Source organism: Jatropha curcas, chromosome 4 (genome assembly GCF_041381405.1).
Source record: "Jatropha curcas cultivar XTBG-Jc1 chromosome 4, XTBG_Jcur_1.0, whole genome shotgun sequence".
Taxonomy (NCBI): Eukaryota; Viridiplantae; Streptophyta; class Magnoliopsida; order Malpighiales; family Euphorbiaceae; genus Jatropha; species Jatropha curcas.
Window position 1 is genome coordinate 5,164,166 of NC_143154.1, and position 20,786 is coordinate 5,184,951.

At 34.3% G+C, this 20,786-nt stretch overlaps 2 protein-coding genes across 2 annotated transcripts; one reads left to right on the forward strand and one right to left on the reverse strand.

Moving 5' to 3' along the window:
• Positions 1-10,814: 10,814 nt before the first annotated feature.
• LOC149496748 (uncharacterized) lies at positions 10,815-11,375 on the forward strand. The gene has a single exon (XM_089719913.1). It carries the CDS (start codon positions 10,815-10,817, stop codon positions 11,373-11,375), a length of 561 nt encoding a protein of 186 aa, XP_089576039.1.
• A 6,441-nt stretch (positions 11,376-17,816) lies between these two features.
• LOC119370844 (tRNA-methyltransferase non-catalytic subunit trm6MTase subunit) lies at positions 17,817-18,972 on the reverse strand. Its single transcript, XM_037639763.2, has one exon. It carries the CDS (start codon positions 18,840-18,842, stop codon positions 18,006-18,008), a length of 837 nt encoding a protein of 278 aa, XP_037495691.1. The 5' UTR covers positions 18,843-18,972; the 3' UTR covers positions 17,817-18,005.
• Between the last annotated feature and the right edge of the window lie 1,814 nt (positions 18,973-20,786).

Genomic DNA, 20,786 nt, shown 5'->3' on the forward strand with positions numbered 1-20,786 from the left:
TTTTTATATACTTGAAAGTATTTTTTTTTATATAAATCAACTATTCATGTACCATTTTTTATATAAATTAAGTAAAAAAATGTGTATTTTTTTTCACCACTTTTTATAACTTATGTACCATTGTACTTCTCTTCACCATAAATCAAATCAACTACAATCAAATCAAGTGATATAAATTTTTTTATAAAAATTTTAAGCTATAATTGTTTTATGCATCCGGTTCGAACCGGACCAGAACCGCCGATTCCGGGCCGGTTCAGGTTCATATTTTAAGATTCATATGAATCTTAACCAGCCCTTGAACCGCAGGTTCTGATTCAAAATTATGAACCGCCGGTTCCCGTTCGTTTACAGTACGGTTCGGTTTCGATTCAGTTCCGGTTAGAACCGAACCGGTGGCCATGATTACTCTATTTAACTAATAAAAAAATGGTAGCAATAACAACTTCAGAGTGGTAGAAAATTCTGTCTTTTTAGAGAGTTTTTTATTCCCTAGTGTAACTAATTAAGTTTAATTAATCACGGGTCCTTTTTGGCATTGGTGGTCTAAACTTTAGGTTTATTGGGAATAGGCTTTTCTATCAAATATTTATAGAAATATGTGAGTAATCCGACATCATATACATATAAATCTGAGTAAATGACAAATCACGAGATATGTAAATTAAGAAAAACGGTTTAGGCCATGTAAATCGAGTAAATGACATATTAGGAAAAATGACATGTTGGATTAATCGAGTAAATGATATATAACTAGAAATTTGAACTAACAAAAACGGTTTAGGCCATGTAGAATTGAGAAGTTAGATGATGACATATAGGACTATTTATATATATTCTTTCAAAATAATATTCAAAAACTTAATGGTATATAAATTGCTTTATTTTATTACAGTATTTAATGAAATTAATTTGACAAAATGGTAAAAAAAAAAAACTATTTGAAAGAATTTAAAAGCCATATATGTGCATCATTATTATCTCTATTCATTGTGACTAAATGATTAAAAATAACTTTCTCAAAAGCTTTAAAAAGTATATATATGCATCATTATTATCTTTATTTATTTAAAATGTTCATTCAAAAATTGAAATGATGGTATGTAGATTGTTTTCTTTTAATTGTTATTTAATGAAATTAATTTGTAGTGCAAGATAGTTGTAAATAAATAAAAGCGAAAATGTAATTTATTTTTACTCATTGTAAATATCTTTTACTTTTATTCTTATAAATATTTTACTTTAGTATATGACCAATAATTATTACTTCAATTTAATGGTTTTCTTAGAGAATTAGTATTAAATTAAAGATAATATAGTCAATTTACTAAATAATTTATTGTAACTTAGACAAATTTAATGGTTTTATTAAGGAAAGTGGAATTCTAAATGTGATAAGTATTCTGGAACAAAGGTAGTATATTGTATTCTGAGCTGTAAAATAGTTATGAAATTAATAAGAATATTTTGCAAGTTTACATGTAATCAACGATCAAGTGCATAAGCTGTTAGAGTTGATTAACACAGTTTCTCACCAAGAATCTTAGATTGCACCTCATGAAGTTCTTGGTACTTTTACTGTTGTTGTGATCAACACTGCTCCAACTTTGTAGGTATATCTTTTTCAATTTTTTCTTCCATTCATATTGACACCTTGCTAAAATTTCTGAATGCAAGAGTTTTTTATTTCTGCTTGGATAGTAGATACTGGGGTTACAGATCATATAATTTGCTCCTCTAAGTTTTTGAGTGACTATAAACCTGTAACCAACTGTTATATTAGCTTGCCAAATGGTATGAAGGTTGAGGTTACCATATAGGTATTGTTCATATCAACTCTAAATTGATATTGCATAATGTTCTATTAGTACCTGAGTTTACATTCAATCTATATCACTTAGTAAACTAACTCAAATTCCTAATCTCTATCTCATATTTCTTTCCCATGTCTGCCTTATTCAAGTCTTGTCACCAGGGATGATGATTGGACTAGCTAAAGTGCAAGGAGGCTTGTACTTTCTTCAAGTTCACTCACATTCTTCCTCTTCAAATGTAAATACCAGTTTAGTTCATGCTTTTTCTACTTTGTCTGTTTCTTGTTCTAATGCTTCTTGTGGTATATCTCTTGATATATGGCATCATAGATTAGGTCATATCCCTAGAGATAGAATAATACATTATCATATTGATGTTACCCGAGAACATTATGATCCTTCTATGGCATGTTTCAAAGTTAAACAGAAAAGATTGTCATTTCCTTCTCATACATATTATGTTTTGGAATTATTTGATCTTGTACATTTTGATGTTTGGGGAGCCTATTCTCAATGTGATTTACAAAGCAATCATTATTTTCTTACTTTGGTAGATCACAAATCTAGATGTACTTGAGTTTATTTGATGAAACATAAATCTGAGGTTTCACAATGGCTTTCTCATTTTTTCAATTTTATCCTTCCACAATTTCATAAGTCCATTAAGATTTAAAATTAATAATATAAGTCATTTGAGGGCAACAAAAAGTAATTTATGAAAATTGTGGGATCTTGTGTGCTTATTTATGTGTATATATTTAAACTAAACCTATTTATAAGAACTAATTAAGATAACTAAACTTTTAAAAAAAAATTTGCATCTAATTTAAATCGATATTAGGATCTATGATGGAAACAACAAGAGTACTACCACTACGCTTGCAAAATTCATTATGCACCTAAACCACATTATCAAAATTTTATCAAAGTCAGGGGGGCCGAACGCCCCCTAGCTCCGTCACTGAGCTTAAGCATCCACATGTTTTGAATGTAGCTAGAGCAATTTTGTTTCATGTAAAACTGCATCTTTATCTTTGGAGAGATGTTATTTCCACTACCACTTACATCATTAACAGGAACCCCTTATCCACTTTACAAATGAAATTCCTTACCAAGTTCTTTTGGACAAGAACCTTCCTATGCTCATTTTAGATATTTTGGTTGCCTTTGTTTTGCTGTCAACCTTAGTAGTCATAGAAAGAAATTTGATTCTAGGACCAAACTATGTATATTCTTAGGTTATCCACCAAATGTCAAAGGTTACAAGTTATATAATCTAGAATCTAAAAGTACTTTTATTTCAAGAATGTCCAATTTTTTGAACATATTTTTCCTTTACACTCTACTTTAGTTTCTTTTGGTTTTGTTCCTGTTCTTCTAAACATTAATACTTCTTTATTTTCTTTTAATCATTTTTAACCTTATTCTCCTTCTAATACTTCTTTATTACTTGTTTCATATAATTCCTCATCTGATCCTACAATACTTATACTTGATCCATCACTTTCTGCCTCTATTCCCACATCAAATTTTAACATTATTTCTACAACTAAACCAATTTCTCAACCTATTTTTGAATTTGAACCTATTCATAGAAGATCCTCTAGACCTTCTAAACTTCCCTCATATCTTTAAGAGTATCGTCATTCTTATCCTAATTCCTCAAATGCAAACTTTTGCACTTCTTATCCCATTCAAAACCATTTAGCTGACCATAGACTTTCTCCTTCTTATGAGGCTTTTATTTTTTCTATTTTTTCTACTTTTGAACCAACTACTTTTATTTAGGCCGTCTAATTTGATCACTGGCAGCAAGCTATGAAAGCATAGCTTGATACTTTGCAATCTAATAATAGTTGGTCTAATGTTTCATTACCTAAGGGCAAGGTTCCTATTGGTTGTAAATGGGCATATAAAGTCAAGTTTAATGTAGATGGGACTGTTGAGCGGTATAAAGCTAGGTTTGTAGCTAAAGGATATAATCAAAGAAAGGGTTTTGATTATTAAGAAATCTTTAGTCCCATAGCCAAGCATACAACTGTTAGACTTTTCTTAGCCTTAGCAATTATAAAAGGGTGGTTTCTTTCTCAACTTGACATCAATAACGCTTTCTTGGATGGAGGTTTATTTGAGGAAGTTTACATGGTTATTCCTCAAGGATACCATATTCAGGAGGAGAGTTTAAGTGAATCTGGTATCCAAAGTGTTCAAAAAGTTAAAAGGGATGAAGGTAGGCTTGTGTGCAAATTACAAAAGTCCTTGTATGGTTTAAAACAAGCCTCAAGGCAATGGAACTTGAAGTTTTGTGATTATTTGTTGAAAATGGGATTTACACAGTCCAAAGCGACTATTCTTTGTTTATAAGAAAGTCAGAAGAGGGTTATCTAACATTATTGGTTTATGTTGATGATGTAGCCATTGTAAGTGACAATGAACATTTGATAAAGAAGTTTAAAGAAGATCTAAGTACACACTTTAAACTCAAAGATTTAGGGGGTTTGAAGTATTTTTTGGGTTTGGAGATAGCTAGGTCAAGTTTGGGTATATCATTGAATCAAAGAAAATATACTTTGCAGCTATTGAAACATTATGGTCAAATAGGTGCAAAACCATGTAGAACACCAATGGAAGTTAATCATAAGTTGATGCATTAATAAAAATGTACTTTATGACTTTATTGAATATAGAGCGTTGGTGGGCAATTGGGTGCATTATTGTAATCTTGGTTGTCTCGATGTAATATTTGATATATAAATAAGAATTACCATTTTGCCCCTATGTGCGATGTTGTGCTATGCTTTGCTATGTGTTTCTCGGTGATGCTTGAATTGCTATTATATTCAAACCCATATGATTATATCCCGGTATTATGTTGTTCTAACGCCTATTATTGGCTTGCAGATAACTAACTGATATCCTTGGCTGGCTTGTTTGAGGGTGTACCAAGCAAGCGCCACACGGCCCGGTCTTTAGTGCGTGATACGGGACCGTGACATTTGGTATTAGAGCATTGAATTGCCGATAGAGTGAATGATGAAAGTGACGAAATCCTCCCGTGTTAAAGCTTTAGAGAAGCGGGTGGAAGAGCTTGCTGCTTTGATAGAAAAGAATGTGATTGTTGGTGAGCCAACAGTTGTTCCTGAATGGCAAGAGGCCAAAGAGCGCATTGAGGCGCTAGAGGAGAAAGCGGTGGAGATGCAGACCACGCTCTTTGAATTGAATCGCTCAATTGATGCCCTGCGTCTCACCTGGGCCACTACGGGTGGTGAGGTAGGAGACGAGGAGTGAGGTCCTGCCCCGACCACTCAGGGTGGTGAGGCAGGAGACGAAGAAAGGATAAAAAACATTGAGACTAAGGTGCAAAGCTTGGAGGAGCTGCCAAGAGAAGTGGAGGAGGCCCACACTGAATTGTGCAACTACATAAAACCCATGGTTGATGAGGCCAAGACAAAGGTGAAGGAGTTCGGCGACGAGTTGGCAAAACTATCAGAAAAGGTCGACTTGCTCTCAATTGCCACTAGAAACGTAGAAGTCCACCCTCCAAGAAGTGGGAAATTGAAAATTCCAGATCCACCACCCTTCAAAGGAGTGCGAGATGCTAGTGCAGTGGATAACTTCCTCTTCGATCTAGACACTTACTTTAAAGCCACAAACACCACCTTGGACGAAGAAAAATTGAGCCTTATTCCAATGTTTTTAGCAGAAGATGGCAAGCTATGGTGGCGCACCAAGGTTGAGGAGGTGCAAGCTGGCCAAACCAGCTGTGAATACTCAAATTTTGAGGCTCAAAAGCCTATTTTCCCGGACTGCAAACAGTTCGGCCAGACCAGAGGCCATTCGAAAAAGTTCACCGAAAGTATGCCAATATGGTACTTCAAACGTCTGGAAAATTATGAGGATCGCAGAACTGGTCCCGAAATATTTTTTGGAGTTACGGAACTCCCGAAAAAGCCTTCGGAACGAAAAACTAGAAAGTGGACAAGCCACGGCGGTGGCGGCCGCAGAACAGGGCGGCAGAGGCCGCCGGCCGCCCTGCACGGCGTAGCTGCCGCCTTCCAGCCGGGTTTTTTCCTATAAATACAGCCCCGACACTCCGTTTTTACTCACTCAGTCTGTGTTGACGGACGCTGCTTCTCCCCTACGCTCCTTGCGATTCTTTTGCTGCTTTTGTGCATTTAGTATAGGCTTTTATTACTCTGCTGTTGTGATATTTGGCCACTTAAATTAAATTAAATTGATTAATATTCCCCAAACGAGGAGCTTAATCCGGAGTTTTCAATCTGAAGCTAAGAAGCGGCCGCCGATTAACTCAGGTAATAACGAAACTCTGCCTCATTTAATCTTAGCATTTCATGCATATTCTTCTTCTACTCCAATTCTGAATTAAACTGCTGCATCAATGCATTCACGTCATTAATTTGGCAAATAAACTGCCTCAATTAAATATGATTAAGCTTAAATGCCCGGTTAATTAATAATCGTGGTATTAAAGCCTAAATCCGACAATATTGGCTAAAATATCTGGTTAATCAATGACTATGGTATGATTGCCTTTATTTCGAACAGTCCGGCTTAAGTCCAATTAATCAATAATTGTGGCTAAATAGCCTTAATAAAACACGTTTTTCTTGGCAATAAATTGCCTACATTGCAATTCAATTGATCTCTTTTGGCAAACAAATTGCCTATAAGTAGATTAACCATTTTTAGCGACAAATCGCTTAAATCAAAGTCTTTGGCAAAATGCCTTGAATTAATCAATCTTTTGGCTAAAAGCCTTAAAATCAATCAATTTTGGCGACAATCGCCCAATCAACACCTTTTGGCAAACAAACTGCCTAAATCAACTCATTTTGGCTAAAAGCCTTCAAATAATCAATTTTGACGACAATCGCCTAAATCACATCAATTTTTGGCAACAAATTGCCTAAATCAATCTTTTTGGCTAAAAGCCTTAAATCAATACTTTTGGCAACAAACGCCTAATCAAATCAATCAGTTCTTTGGCAAAATGCCTAAACAAAATGCACAAAGCATACACACACTCATGCATTAAGCATACTCATTCAAAGCCCTTTTAAAAAGGCCTATCAAACTACGTCGACTTTGATCTTCCATTCAAACGGAAGTACGTAGGCACGTTTGGGATTTAACCCCGAGCGGCAAGTCGAAATCACTTAAACATTTCATTGGTCCAATTACATCATTTACCCTGTAAAGCATTCATTCATCGGTTAGTTCATCAGCATGACATAGTCTCGGGATCCACCTCGGGTTCGAAGATTGTGCCTTAAACATTGGGATAATTAATCTAGTAATTAGGTTAATTAAAATTGGAGTCAACTTAGGGTTTTTTCCTAGTTTACTCTAAAATAATTAAACAAGGTGGCGACTCACACATTCACATGCATTTCTGCCCTTTAGTCATATGCATTATATGCCTAATTTTTGGGGTAGGGGTTCACACCAGCATGAGCACTTGGGAAGAGTTTTGCCAAGTATTGAAATCAGCATTCTACCCTAAGAGAATAGCATATAATGCTCGGCGTAGGTTGGCAAAAATACAGCATACAGATTCTGTCCGGGAGTACGTGCGACAATTCACCCAATGCATGCTGGATATCAAAACTATGGGGAGTGACGATCGATTATACTTTTTCCTGGAAGGATTACAACTATGGGCTAAGGATAAGCTGGACGCTCAAAAGGTTGACAACTATGAATCGGCCGTAAAAGCAGTAGAGGCACTAGATGACTATGGGCGAAATTTTCCCAAACACAAATTCGGTCAACCAGGTGCGGGTGACAATCGCCCCAACAAGTGGGTGAGACCCACAGGTGGGGGAGCAAGCTTAACCAATTCAGAAGTGAATGTGGAAAGGAGGCCTTGGAACTCTAGCTATAAAAATGTCCCAAGTCAAGTAGTAGTCGGGAATGTTGAGCCACGAAAGAACTTCACTTTTCGAGAGGAACGTAGAGCACCAGGATGAAATAACATGGGAGGGGGAGTGGCTAGAACCATCAAATGTTTCTTTTGTAAAGGGCCACATAGAATGTCAGAATGCACAGTAAGGGACAAGGCCATGAATGCCCTCCAGCTACAGGAAGAAAAGGAACATGGAAGACAGGCTTCAGACTTAGGCAGTGTCGATCCCACGGTGGTTGGAGCATTGAGATTCTTGGGGGCCTTAGAACGTCAGGCGGGGTAAAAGACAGAACCACCTATAAAGGGATTGATGTATATTGACTTCACTCTGAATGGAAAGTCAGCAAAGGCGATGGTCGATACGGGAGCTACGGATAACTTTTTGAATTGTCCAATGGTATCAAAATTCAAACTACAAGTGAAGAAGGACTCGGGGAAGCTGAAGGCAGTGAATTCGGAGGCAATGAAGACAGTGGGAGTCGCGGCTGGTGTCCCATGCCGAGTGGGGTCTTGGGAAGGGAAAATAAACTTCACAATGGCTCCAATGGATGACTTTGATATTGTGTTGGGATTGGACTTCTTGAATGTGGCAAAAGGCATGTCGATCCCTGCCGTGAATTGCCTTCTTCTGATGGGGGAACAACCGTGCGTTGTGCCAACAACAGTTAGTCCGATTAATGAAAAGACGTTGTTATCAGCCCTGCAGTTCAAAAAAGGGATAAAGAGGGATGAGCCTTTGTATGTAGTAATTCCAATCCATAAGGAAGAGACAGAGCCCATTGGCCACCCCGAGTTCATCAATGAGGTGATGTTAGAATACAAGGATATTATGCCAGAGCAGTTGCTTAAAACCTTACCTCCCCGTCGAGATGTTGATCACCAGATTAAGCTACTGCCTGGGGCCAAACCTCCTGCTCGGGCACCTTATAGAATGGCTCCACCAGAATTGGCAGAGTTGAGGAGACAACTGGACGAGCTCTTAGAGGCAGGATTTATCAGACCCTCTAAGGCTCCCTCCGGGGCCCCAGTATTATTCCAGAAGAAGCAAGATGGCAGCTTGAGACTTTGTATTGATTACCAAGCTCTGAATAAGGTCACGGTGAGGAACAAATATCTCATTCCCTTGATAGCAGATCTGTTCGACCAGTTGGGACAAGCTTGGTACTTCACCAAGCTAGATCTTTAATCAGGCTATCACCAAGTCCGCATAGCAGAAGGGGATGAACCGAAAACAACATGTGTGACTCGGTATGGAGCATTCGAATTTCTTGTCATGCCTTTTAGTTTAACTAATGCACCTGCTACCTTCTGTACTCTAATGAACCAGGTATTCCATGAGTATTTAGACAAATTTGTGGTGGTGTACCTAGATGACATCGTGGTGTACAACAACAGTTTAGAAGAACACAAAGCCCATTTGCAGCTGGTCTTTAACAAGCTTTGAGAGAACAACCTATTCCTAAAAAAGGAAAAGTGTGCCTTTGGCCAGCAACGCATCAAATTCTTGGGACATGTCATTGAACAGGGCCGTGTCAGAATGGATGAAGCAAAAATCCAAGCCATCAAAGAGTGGAGAATCCCGTCGTGCGTGACAGAACTACGATCCTTCTTGGGATTGACCAACTATTAAAGAAGGGTCAGGCTTGGGTATGGTCACAGAACTGTCAAGAAGCTTTTGAGAGTCTCAAAGGGCTATTATAGCAGAACTGGTATTGGCTCTTCCAAATATGCTACAACCTTTTGAAGTGCGAACGGATGCCTCCGACTTTGCCTTGGGAGGAGTGTTGATGCAAGAAGGCCATCCAGTAGCATTTTGAAGTCGAAAGTTAACTGGCATCGAGAGGCGATATGCAGCTCACGAGAAAGAACTATTGGCAATAGTTGATTGCTTAAAGGAATGGAGGCACTACCTTTTGGGATCGAAGTTTGTGGTGAGAACAGACAATTCAGCTACTAGCCATTTTCTTACCCAGCCTAAGCTAACTTGTAAACAGGCTAGGTGGCAAGAAAAACTAGCTGAATTTGATTTCTCCTTAGAGTACAAACCAGGCTCAACCAATAGTGTAGCAGATGCATTGAGCAGAAAAGCTGAACTCGTATCCTTGAAAAGAATTGCTCATTTATCCAAGTGCCAACTCACCACCTCTCTTAAAGACAGAATCCGAGCACAGCTGAACAAAGATCCTCAAGCAGTCACAATCTGGAATTTGGCAAAGGCGGGGAAGACGAGACAGTTCTGGATAGAAGATGATCTGTTGATGACGAAGAAGAATAGAATTTATGTTCCAAAAGCAGGCAATCTTCGGAGACTGCTCCTTCAGTGCTGTCATGATACTTTATGGGCAGGGCACCCAGGCTGGCACAGGACCTTGGCACTTATCCAACAGGGATATTATTGGCCACAAATGGAGGAAGATGTACAGGAATATACGAAGACTTGCTTGACTTGCCAACAAGACAAAGCAGAAAGACAGAAACCTGCTGGGCTCTTGGAACCACTACAAGTACCAAGTAGACCATGGGAAAGCGTCTCTCTAGACTTCATCAGTGGCTTGCCCAGACTCGGAGAATTTGACACTATATTGGTCATCATTGATCGATTTTCCAAGTATGGCACTTTCATTCCCATGGCAAAAACATGTTCAGCAGAGGATACAGCACGGGCGTTCTTTAGATGTGTGGTCAAGTATTGGGGTGTTCCGAAGAGTATTGTCAGTGACAGAGATAGCAGGTTCACGGGATCATTTTGGGGGGAGTTATTCAAGATGCTTGGCTCACAGTTGAACTTGTCCACCAGCTTTCATCCCCAAACTGATGGCCAAACAGAACGGTTCAATAGCCTGCTAGAGGAGTATCTTTGCCATTTTGTTTCTGCTAGTTAGAAAATTTGGCCCACTTTACTAAATGTTGCCTAATCCTGTTTCAATGCTCAAAAGAGCTCTACTACTAGTCGAAGTCCATTTGAGATTGTTACAAGTCAACAGCCATTGCTACCTCATACACTAGATAAACCGTACACTGGGCGAAACCCGAAGGCATACCAATTCACCACAGAATGGGAACAAAATGTAGAGATGGCTCGGGCACAGTTAGAGAAAGCAGCGCAATGCATGAAGAAATGGGCGGATCAAGATCGGCGACTAATCACATTCAAAGTCGGAGATTTGGTACTAATCAAGATCACATCTGACCAATTCTGGTTTCCCAACCATGACAAGAGATTGATGTGCAAGTACGAAGGCCCAGTTCCCATCATCGCCAAAGTAGGGAAGGTAGCTTACAAAGTAGACACGCCAGCTTGGATGGGAGTCCACCATGTGTTCCACATCAGCCAGCTCAAGCCTTATCATTCAGATGGGAACGATGTCAGCAGGAGTAAACCGCACCAACATGCCATTCAACGACAGGCCATTCGTAAGAAGCCATCCTTTGACAAAGAAGTCGAGAAGATCTTAGAGACTCGCAAGCTCAAAGGAAGTCGACATCAAGAGTACCTAGTGCAATGGAAGAACCTACCACCATCAGAGAACACCTGGGACAAAGAAGAAGACCTGCACCAATTTCGAGACAAAGTATATGAGTACAATCAAGGCACCCTTTCCTATAGAAGAGCACTCCAGGAGCTAGATTCTTAGTGACGAGTCGACGAGGGCGTCGACCGTTTGGGTGGGGGAGAATGTAGGGGAGTGACTAGTGCTCATAAGTCACTTGGACGTTAGAGTCCATGTCCCGGCCCTTCATAGGTGCCCCTACGCCTATGGAAGGTGCCATTGGGTGCATTATTGTAATCTTGGTTGTCTCGATGTAATATTTGATATATAAATAAGAATTACCATTTTGCCCCTATGTGCGATGTTGTGCTATGCTTTGCTATGTATTTCCCGGTGATGCTTGAATTGCTATTATATTCGAACCCATATGATTATATCCTAGTATTATGTTGTTCTAACGCCTATTATTGGCTTGCAGATAACGAACTGATATCCTTGGCTGGCTTGTTTGAGGGTGTACCAAGCAAGCGCCACACGGCCCGGTCTTTAGTGCGTGATACGGGACCGTGACATAAGGGAATCCTTAAAAGTATTTGATTTACTTAAGAACTTGTTTGACATAATTTATGAGACCACAAGAATTTACAAATCGTTCAAAAAGAGTTACAACTAACTTATGAGAAACTTCCAGAACATCTTTCATGAACATGGAAAACCTTACTAAAATTTCCTATTAGAAACCGAGATTAAAGAGCTGATTGTTTTAAGTTAGGGAAAGGGGATTCATATTCCAAGTTTAGGGAGACTAATTAAAAAAGGAATTTTCAAAATTTAAAGGGCTAAATGAAAAAATTATTTTTTGTTTAGATATCTTACTTATAATTAAATTTCATGTTGGAAAGTATTAATTTCCGTGTCAAAAATAAAATTGAAGAACAAAGTTATGAACATATTCCTTATACAAGAACCCAAAGAAATGACCTTTGCAGGCCATAAATAAATATATATATATATAGCATAATTATACAAGTTGCTCTTCCCATTCTTACAAGGATCAGATTTTTTGCACCTGAAGAAATCGGACCATACTGAATATAGAAAATAGAAAAGCATACATCAAAATGCATGGCTAAAGCATTTTTTTTTTTTTTTTACTCAGTATATAATCTCACTCGGATGTAGTCATAAAGGCTTTTAACCCTCCTAGCAAAATGCACTTTCCGATATCAAACTTGTGTTTTTACTCTTAGGTAATTGAAATCGCTTACCAATTTCTAAATGCATGCATGTTTTTGCAGTTTCAAATTTTATATAATTTTAGTTTTAATGTTTAGATTAATTTATATTTATAAATTTTGTTAAAATCACAAATAAACGAAGTTATTGTATATTTCTCAACCACATTCAAATATTTTTAAAATAGAATACTAATTGAAATACTAAGAATTTAAGTTTTCATGTATTAAAATATCTTATATAATATAAGCTTATAGTTTAGCTTTTTATATTAGGAAGAAAACTGAAACCAAAATTTTTATTTTTTATTTTTAAAAAAATTTGCAAACTAATCCGTTCTTTATTTAATAATCAAACTCACTAAATTATGTAATTTGATTTAATTTAGTCCAGCTTCAAAATATGAATAAGTAAAACTTGTATATAAAAATTCAATTTACTTTATAAATACTCATTTATGTTATAATTTCAACAAATTTTTGGAAAAAAAAATTGCTTGCAAATTTATGTTTAGAATATCTTTTATCCTCCTAAAAAAACATAATATGTTTGGTGTGTTTTCTTGAAATTAAGAGTCACAGTTATACGAAGGGCATATATTCCCTCGAGTCAGCATTTATAACAACCATTATTTTATTTTATACTAAGAAAAGAAGAATAGTTCTCCTTTTTTCTCATTTTTTTAAACAAAAAAATGCAATTATTTAATATATAATAACTTGGTTGGTACTATGCATGCCACAAAGCAAGAGATATCCCATTCGAATTAGCCCTACTTTGAAATTTTGTAATCCAATGAAGCGGGTCAACCATCACCATCCGGTGTATAAATAATGTAATGTGTCTTTTTGCTAAGAAAAAACAAAAATATCAATTGATTATTTTTATTTGATTTTGTAATTCTTTAATAGGAATCGGTAGATGTTTTTCTTTTAACAAAAAATAAGAAGGTATAATCTATACATGGATTAATATATGAAGCATACCCATAAAAAATACTCAAATAATTGTTGGTCACAAAAGGAAACGAGCAACGGATCGTCGCGGTTGGCTGACAATTTGAATTGGAAATTGCGCGTGTGTGCCAGGTGTGTGTAATACACTAATTATAAAATAAAATGCGCTTAATTTTACTTTTAAAATGTGGGTTAAATCCATGGATATACAGTTCCCTAGCTGTGTAATTAAAATAAAATTAAGCAAAGAAAATTTATAAGAGTGCTTTGGTTCCTTGAAATGTAAAAGATATGTAATTGTTTAAAATGTAAACCGGATGTGATGGATTGTATTGAAATGAAACTAAATAGTAGGATGTAAATTAACCATGCTTAGAAAAAATAAAGACCAAAGCTTAAAAATTAAACTAATTGACTAGTTAGAGAATTCGATTTGTTTAATTAAATTCGTCGAAGAATTTGGCTGGACCTTCTGCATTATTTGTTACTCTCCTTTTATAAGTTTCACGAGCAATTACCAAAAATTTCCGTTACATCAAAATCACCCTCAACAAACTTAAATGGAATTGATAAATTTGTCTTATAGAAGTTTATTCGGACCAAAAATAATTGAAACAAAGGAAGAACTTTGATTTTTTTTTTTTTTTTTTTTTTAAGACCAAAGTAATGGACAACAGCAAGCAACTAAATCAGAAATAAACCACTAATACATTTCTTAATAAAAAAAAGACCTTATAAAATACAAATTTTTGCACCGCCACTTAACACGCATGAGAAAATAAGTTGGGTAATACCCTTTTAAAAGCTAAAGAGAGAACTAAATTCAACAACCCCAATAGTCACAGAAGGTGGAAGTAATGATGACTGCCCTAACAAAAAGAGAGATTAATGAATTAATTAAAGTAATAAGGTAGGCAAAAGGTGAAGATAATTACTTTCACTAGGCAATTAGGCATCTAATCTCTCAACACAAAAAGCATTCAAAAGTAACTTTTTGATGAGAGATTTTAGGGATTATAAGGATTGTTTAGGAATTATTATCATATAATTGTGTTATGATTGGTGTTTTTTATTATTTATTTTATTATGGGTAAATCTTTATGCACTAATTAATAAAATATTGTGGATTAAACCTACAGATTGTGGCTTATTTAACAATGCAGGCTGGGCATGTGGGAAGAACTTTCGTATTCATATTCGTCTCCATTAAACACACTTATAGGGAGGGGCGAAGAGCCTTACTGTGACTAATCTCCGAGTCGTATCATATGATCCCTGGTAATAGAATTTCAATACCAGTGGTTTATACAAAAACAAAAACATTATGCATTGAAGTAATTCTCTTTTGTATTTGATAACAATTTTTAACATGAAAATTAACAGCAATTTTAGGTAATTCTTTTTTGTATTTATTTCGGTTCATTGAATTCCTAATAAATTAAAAAAAGAAAAAAGAAAACAAGTCGTGACTTTTTATCCAAAAAGTCACTTTACTATTAAATGCCAAATATAAATTGTATAGAGTCTGTTCAATAAAATTATTTATTTTATTAATTATTAATTGTCCTAGTAGCTGTCATTTCTTAAACTAGTGTTTCATCGATCGTTAAAGGAAGTAGCAACCAAACTCTAAACACTCTTATAAATGTTATGTCGTCAAACACAGTAAATAATAAAAATAATATTTTGGATCTGATCGGCAAGTTAGTTGTTTTGGTAACTGTCAATTCTTTTAATAGAATTTAGTTGTTAGTATTCTGGTAGTTTTTCATAAAACACTAAAAACTAAACGTTACATAAATTAACTTTTTATAAAATATTACTTTAACCTCTAAAAACTAATTAAAAAAATAACCGCTCCCTCAATAATTGTTACCTTTATCATAAATTCTAATATGCTATATCTATTAGAAATCTCTTTTGCTAGTTAACAAAAGGCAAGGGTAGAATTACTTAGAGTAAGTGGGGACAATGCCTTTTGACAACACCAAATGAGAAAATCTTATTTGGAAGGCAACAAGATTATGAATTTGCCTCCAACAAGACGCAAATGTTGAACTTTTAGTGCATACTTTCTTTCTTCCAAGAATGAACCTTGTCATTTCTTAATGATTGGAATGTCTGAATTGATTGTTTAACAACTTATATATATGCTTCTTTGGAGGAAGCTTCATGATCATAAAATAATTATTACTATCATCATTTTCTTTGGTTTCTATTATTACAACACTTTTAGCTACAAAACCCAAATTATACAAGCCTCACAATATATGTGAGGCTCAATACTTCCAATATAAAATTGAAGTCTTCAAAATAAATGTCATAACATATTATTGCGTGTGCTCTAAGGAAAGAGTTTAAGTGGTTAGTTTCAAATATTATTGCTTGTGAATTCATTTGCAATTAAACACTCAATTTGTTTATGGAAATGCAAACAAAATATTAACAATATATATCTTTAATTCCATAAAATTAATTTTACTTTACATTTTAAATTGAATTTTTGTTTCTTGTTAATAACTAAATGGAAAAGTTACTAGAAATCAAGAAAATTATAAGTATCCAATTTTTAAAATTTATGGAAATAATAAATTAAAAAGAAATGGAAGTCATAACAAAAAATATTAATATTATTCAAAAAGAGCATAAAGAATCGGAATACTTTATTTTAGTCGGGATAAGCGTAAAAGTTTTTAATCTTTTCAATAAATACGCTCCTCAAAATTGAATTTATTTTCTCATTATTATATGAAAGTTAAGGTCACTTACCACCTCAATCAATATATTCTTAATTGAAGTTAGACTAAAATGGTAATGGTCAGATCCTATCAAGTGATTCTTGAATTTTATCTAGGCATTGTATATGGATAAAGTTCACTTATGAGGAGGTATCTGCTTCGATGCCTAACAATATCTCAAAGAAACTGCCTTTTGCCTTTTGGATAGAGATAATCATAATACAAACCAAACAAAAAAAATAAATAAATTATGTAAATTTGAATTTATTTAAAATATATATCTTAATTACTAATTTTACACATTAACAGTACACTAAAAAAATAAATTACATACTAACGATCGTTGAGATAAGTGACTCGGTGTTGTTTTCTTAAAATAAGGTCGAGAGTTTGATACTCATGGATGAAGCAAATAATCGCTTTAGTGGATCGATCCAATATAAAAAAGATTTAATTCTAGCCAAATGGGCTCGAATAGGAGAAATCTATATTCAAATCAAAGTTATTTCTTCATAAATAATAATGGTAAATTATTTAAATTTCTTCTGTCTCCCTAGAATATGTTCTTTATATTTTGTGTAGGATTAGGAGGGATACATAATCCTTAAAATAATGGCAAGCATATTACCCAGCCAATTGGGAAATGCAATTGCCAATGCCATAAGATAGTGTCAGCTTTCAGAAATTCCAATCCAACATTGTCATTCCCACTTTCTTAAGAAAAACCACCACACAAGGATTGCATCCAGAATTTAAGCATCTCTTCTTATATCCTCAGTCCTCACAAAAAGTATTTCATAAACAAGAACAATATATATATATATATTGAAAGACAGAACAAGAGTTTATATAAAGGAAAACAAAAAATGAAAATTATAATTTAAATATAATGAAATATATATATATATAGGGAAACAACAGGCAAAATAAAGATATTTTAAAGCAAAAAAATAATTTACGAGAGTGAATTACTTCTATTTGCTCTATGAATTAAATCAATAAAATTAGATATTTTCTAAAACTTGTTTCTACTTCATCTTTTTGTTTTTTAGTAATATCATCAGAAATATTCTGTTTCAGTAAAAATTTTTATTGCCATTGATTCGATTCATGGTTGATTCGGTACAGGACAGGTCAATCCCCGATGGAGTATAGGCTCGCCGACAATCTTATAAAGTTATTTTCTGAAAAAAAAAAAAGACAACAGGAAAAATATTATGACAATTTTTTTTCAAAAGGCGATAAATTATTAACTTGGTATATAATCTGTCCATATGTAAAGTATAACTAAGTATTTTATATCATTTTCAAGAAAAGCAAGAAGATGAGTAGAATTGATAGACGGGAGATGAATTTGTCAATCATCAAGTGGAATTGCGTTCTTGATAAATTTACGTAAAGAATAAATTTTATTTTGACTAAATTATTAGAATATCAAAATTTTAAAGTGAACCGATTTGATTTATAAAAAATTATTGGACTAAAATTACTAAATATTCATTTTAAATAAGACTTAAAATATGTTATTTTTGAGAAGAAAATGATTAATTACAAGCATTACCCTCTGGATATTTGATCCATATTTATTTTTTATAAAGTAGACAGGAATTTCATTTAAGAATCTTTTAGTGGTAGCTAAAAAAATGATAATAAAATAGATAATGAATGAATAAATAAATAAATAAAATGCAGAGAAATGCACAGTTTAAACACTGGCTTTAATTTTTCTATTTCCTTGAGAAATTAACTGTACAAAATCTCAAAGGAAATTCACTAAAAGTGGAAAATGAAATTAAAACCAGAAAATAGCGGTTTTAATTTTTAATTTTTTTAATTTTTAATTTTCAAATTTTCTCAACTTCAGGGACTGAATTCTGATTTTGAAGAACAGTAGACAAAGACTCTTGACGACGAAACCTCAAATGCTTGGCAATAAACTCATCTACTGCTCGCTGAAACTCCTCGTCACTCAATTCATTTTCTAGAGTCAAACCTTCGCCGGCGTCGGTAGTTGAAGACTTTACCGCATTAATGTACTTCTCCGTCTCCGATCGCTGTAGTTTATTCATACTGTCCTTTTCCGATAACTTTCTGTCTAGCTTTTCCGATTTTGACCTCCGATAAACTCTCGGAGTATCGGAATCTGATTCTAAATCTGAACCGGAAAATGACGACAAATGGAATTCGACAGTATCATTATCTCCTTCTCCGGTTTGAGAGAAAGCATTAACTTCAGATATGATAACCTCTTTGTCTTGGAACTCTATCTGTTCAGTTGCGTGAAATGGAAGATAAGGAGAAGGAGATGGATTCTCTGACAATGGCTCAGAACAGCGATTTTCGTTCTTTTTAAGCAATTCCTCGTAAAGCTCAGTTTCAGCATTATCTGCAGCAGGATTCTCGCCGGAGAATCTGCGAGATTTGAAGATGAGAGCAGCGATGATGGAGTTACAGAGCATGAAAACAAAAATTGGACTGGCAATTACTCCAGCTATTTTCCGGAAAAACTCACCGGATATTTTAAAGGCAAACGGAAGGCGATTGGAAAGCCAAGAAACAAACACCAAAGCAAGGCAGAACTCAAGTAAACGAAAAAGCTTAGTTAAGCATCGAAGGTGATTATACCATAACATAGCGCCTGCTTTCTCTGCTTTGACGTTGTCGAAATTGAAGAAATCCATCAGAAAACAGAGAGCAGAACGAAGATTTAACGTAGAGAGTAGCAAGAACAATTAGTTCAACCTGAGAGAGAACTGAACCCTCTCTGCAGACAAATCTTTGCCTTTTATAGACTCCTTGAAAACATAGATCATCAGCCTTTAGAGATTACTTTAATCAAATCGAGTTTGTCTTTTATTAATCCAAAGCCTTTAATTAAGATACTATGTCTTGTCTGTCGTACAGCACAGAAGAGAGAAGGAAATAATTATATTTTCTTTCTTTAGTCCCTACATAAATTTTATGGCCAAATAGATACTCCTAAAATTGCAAAAGATTAAAATTTAATTTGGATTCAAGTCTTTTAATTTATAATTAAATTTAGAATTTTCATCGATTTAATTGAATTATAAAAGAAAAAATTACTCTCATTATGCAATTTAAAATATTAAAAAGTTCTTCCTATTCATTGTAAAAATTATTTATTTAAATTATACTATTAATTTTTTTCCGAGTCAAAGTATGAATTTATTAATTAGAATAAATAGAAAATATTTGAAATAAGTAAAGGAGGGACAGAAACGCATTCTAATTTTAGGTCAAACAAAGAACGAGCATGAGTTTCTAGTAAATGAACATAATAGCACCTTTTAACACCTAATCCAGAATAATTGAAGTGTTTAAGAATTAAGACTAGTAATAATCAGGCGGGACCATTGTTCAGACAGGCGTGGATTATTGCCGATTTAGTGGGTCCAATAATTTGACCTGCCACGTGGATTATTCCATATTTTATTTATTATATTATATTTTTTTATTTGGCTTTTATGTAATGTTTGCTTGGACAGGCCAGTAAATAATAAGTAGCGTGTGCGTGATTCGCTGAGATGCGTTTGAGAGTTTTTCACGTGAGCTGTGTGCCGTCCGTGTATTCTCTGCTGCTGCTTAGCGCATTCTCGTCCGTCCCTTTTATTAGTTCCAAATTATTTTCTCACACACTTTGTGTGTTTTGTGCCAATTCAAATTTAAAGAAAAATTTAAAAAATAAAAAATTTTTAATTTGAACTGTTCTTCCTGAGAAATAAAATAATAGAAGATTTAGATAAAAAAAGGATTAAATTACAATTTAGTTCATCTTACGATTTTTATTTTTGAAATTTAATAATATAGATTTATCTCCATTACACTATTTAATCATTATATTATTCTGTTAAAAATTTGCCGTTAGTCCAAAGGATTAAGTGTCATCTAGTCCATTTATTCATATCAGCTGATAATTGGTATCAGTAGCTGATGACTGATGACTGATAGCCGTTAGCTAATAAATACTAATGTTCGATAAAACTTTGACAGCAATTGCTATTAAAATGACCATTAAGAATATAATTGTTTTTATCTATTATGGTGCATAATATATATTATTAAGCTATTGATTATAATCCTTACTAAAAACGTACAACTCAGATGTTTGTTACGAATCATCTGTTAGCTGCAGAAATCAATTGAACTAAATGTCCTTTAAATAGTATAATAGAAACAAAATCAAAAGACAATATAATTAAATCTAAAAGTAAAATTCTAATTGGTATATTTGAATAATATCAAGGCAATATAGTTAATAATTCACTCTATGTTGTTATATATATTGAATGGAATGCTATTCTTCATTCCATTTTTCTTTACAACAAGTGAATTGGGAATAACAATATAAAGAGAATAGAGTAGTAACAGGAATAGGAATTTTTCGGTGGGGGTTGGAATAGATGAATAGTTCTATTTTTTTTTTTAAAAAAAAAAATCAAAATGGTGGATTTTTTTAGCCATTCCTTATTCCATTTCTCTTTAAATTCCTATAACCAAACAAAAGAATAAAACTAAAATTCCTATTCTATGACAATACGAAACATTAGTAATAGAGATTTAAATTCCCATTCCTCCATATTTTCTATTTTAATCCTTATTCCTTA

Excerpts from the sequence above, each read along its gene's own strand:
- LOC149496748 (XM_089719913.1), top strand. The coding sequence starts at position 10,815 with ATGGCTCGGGCACAGTTAGAGAAAGCAGCGCAATGCATGAAGAAATGG.
- LOC119370844 (XM_037639763.2), bottom strand. The coding sequence starts at position 18,842 with ATGGATTTCTTCAATTTCGACAACGTCAAAGCAGAGAAAGCAGGCGCT.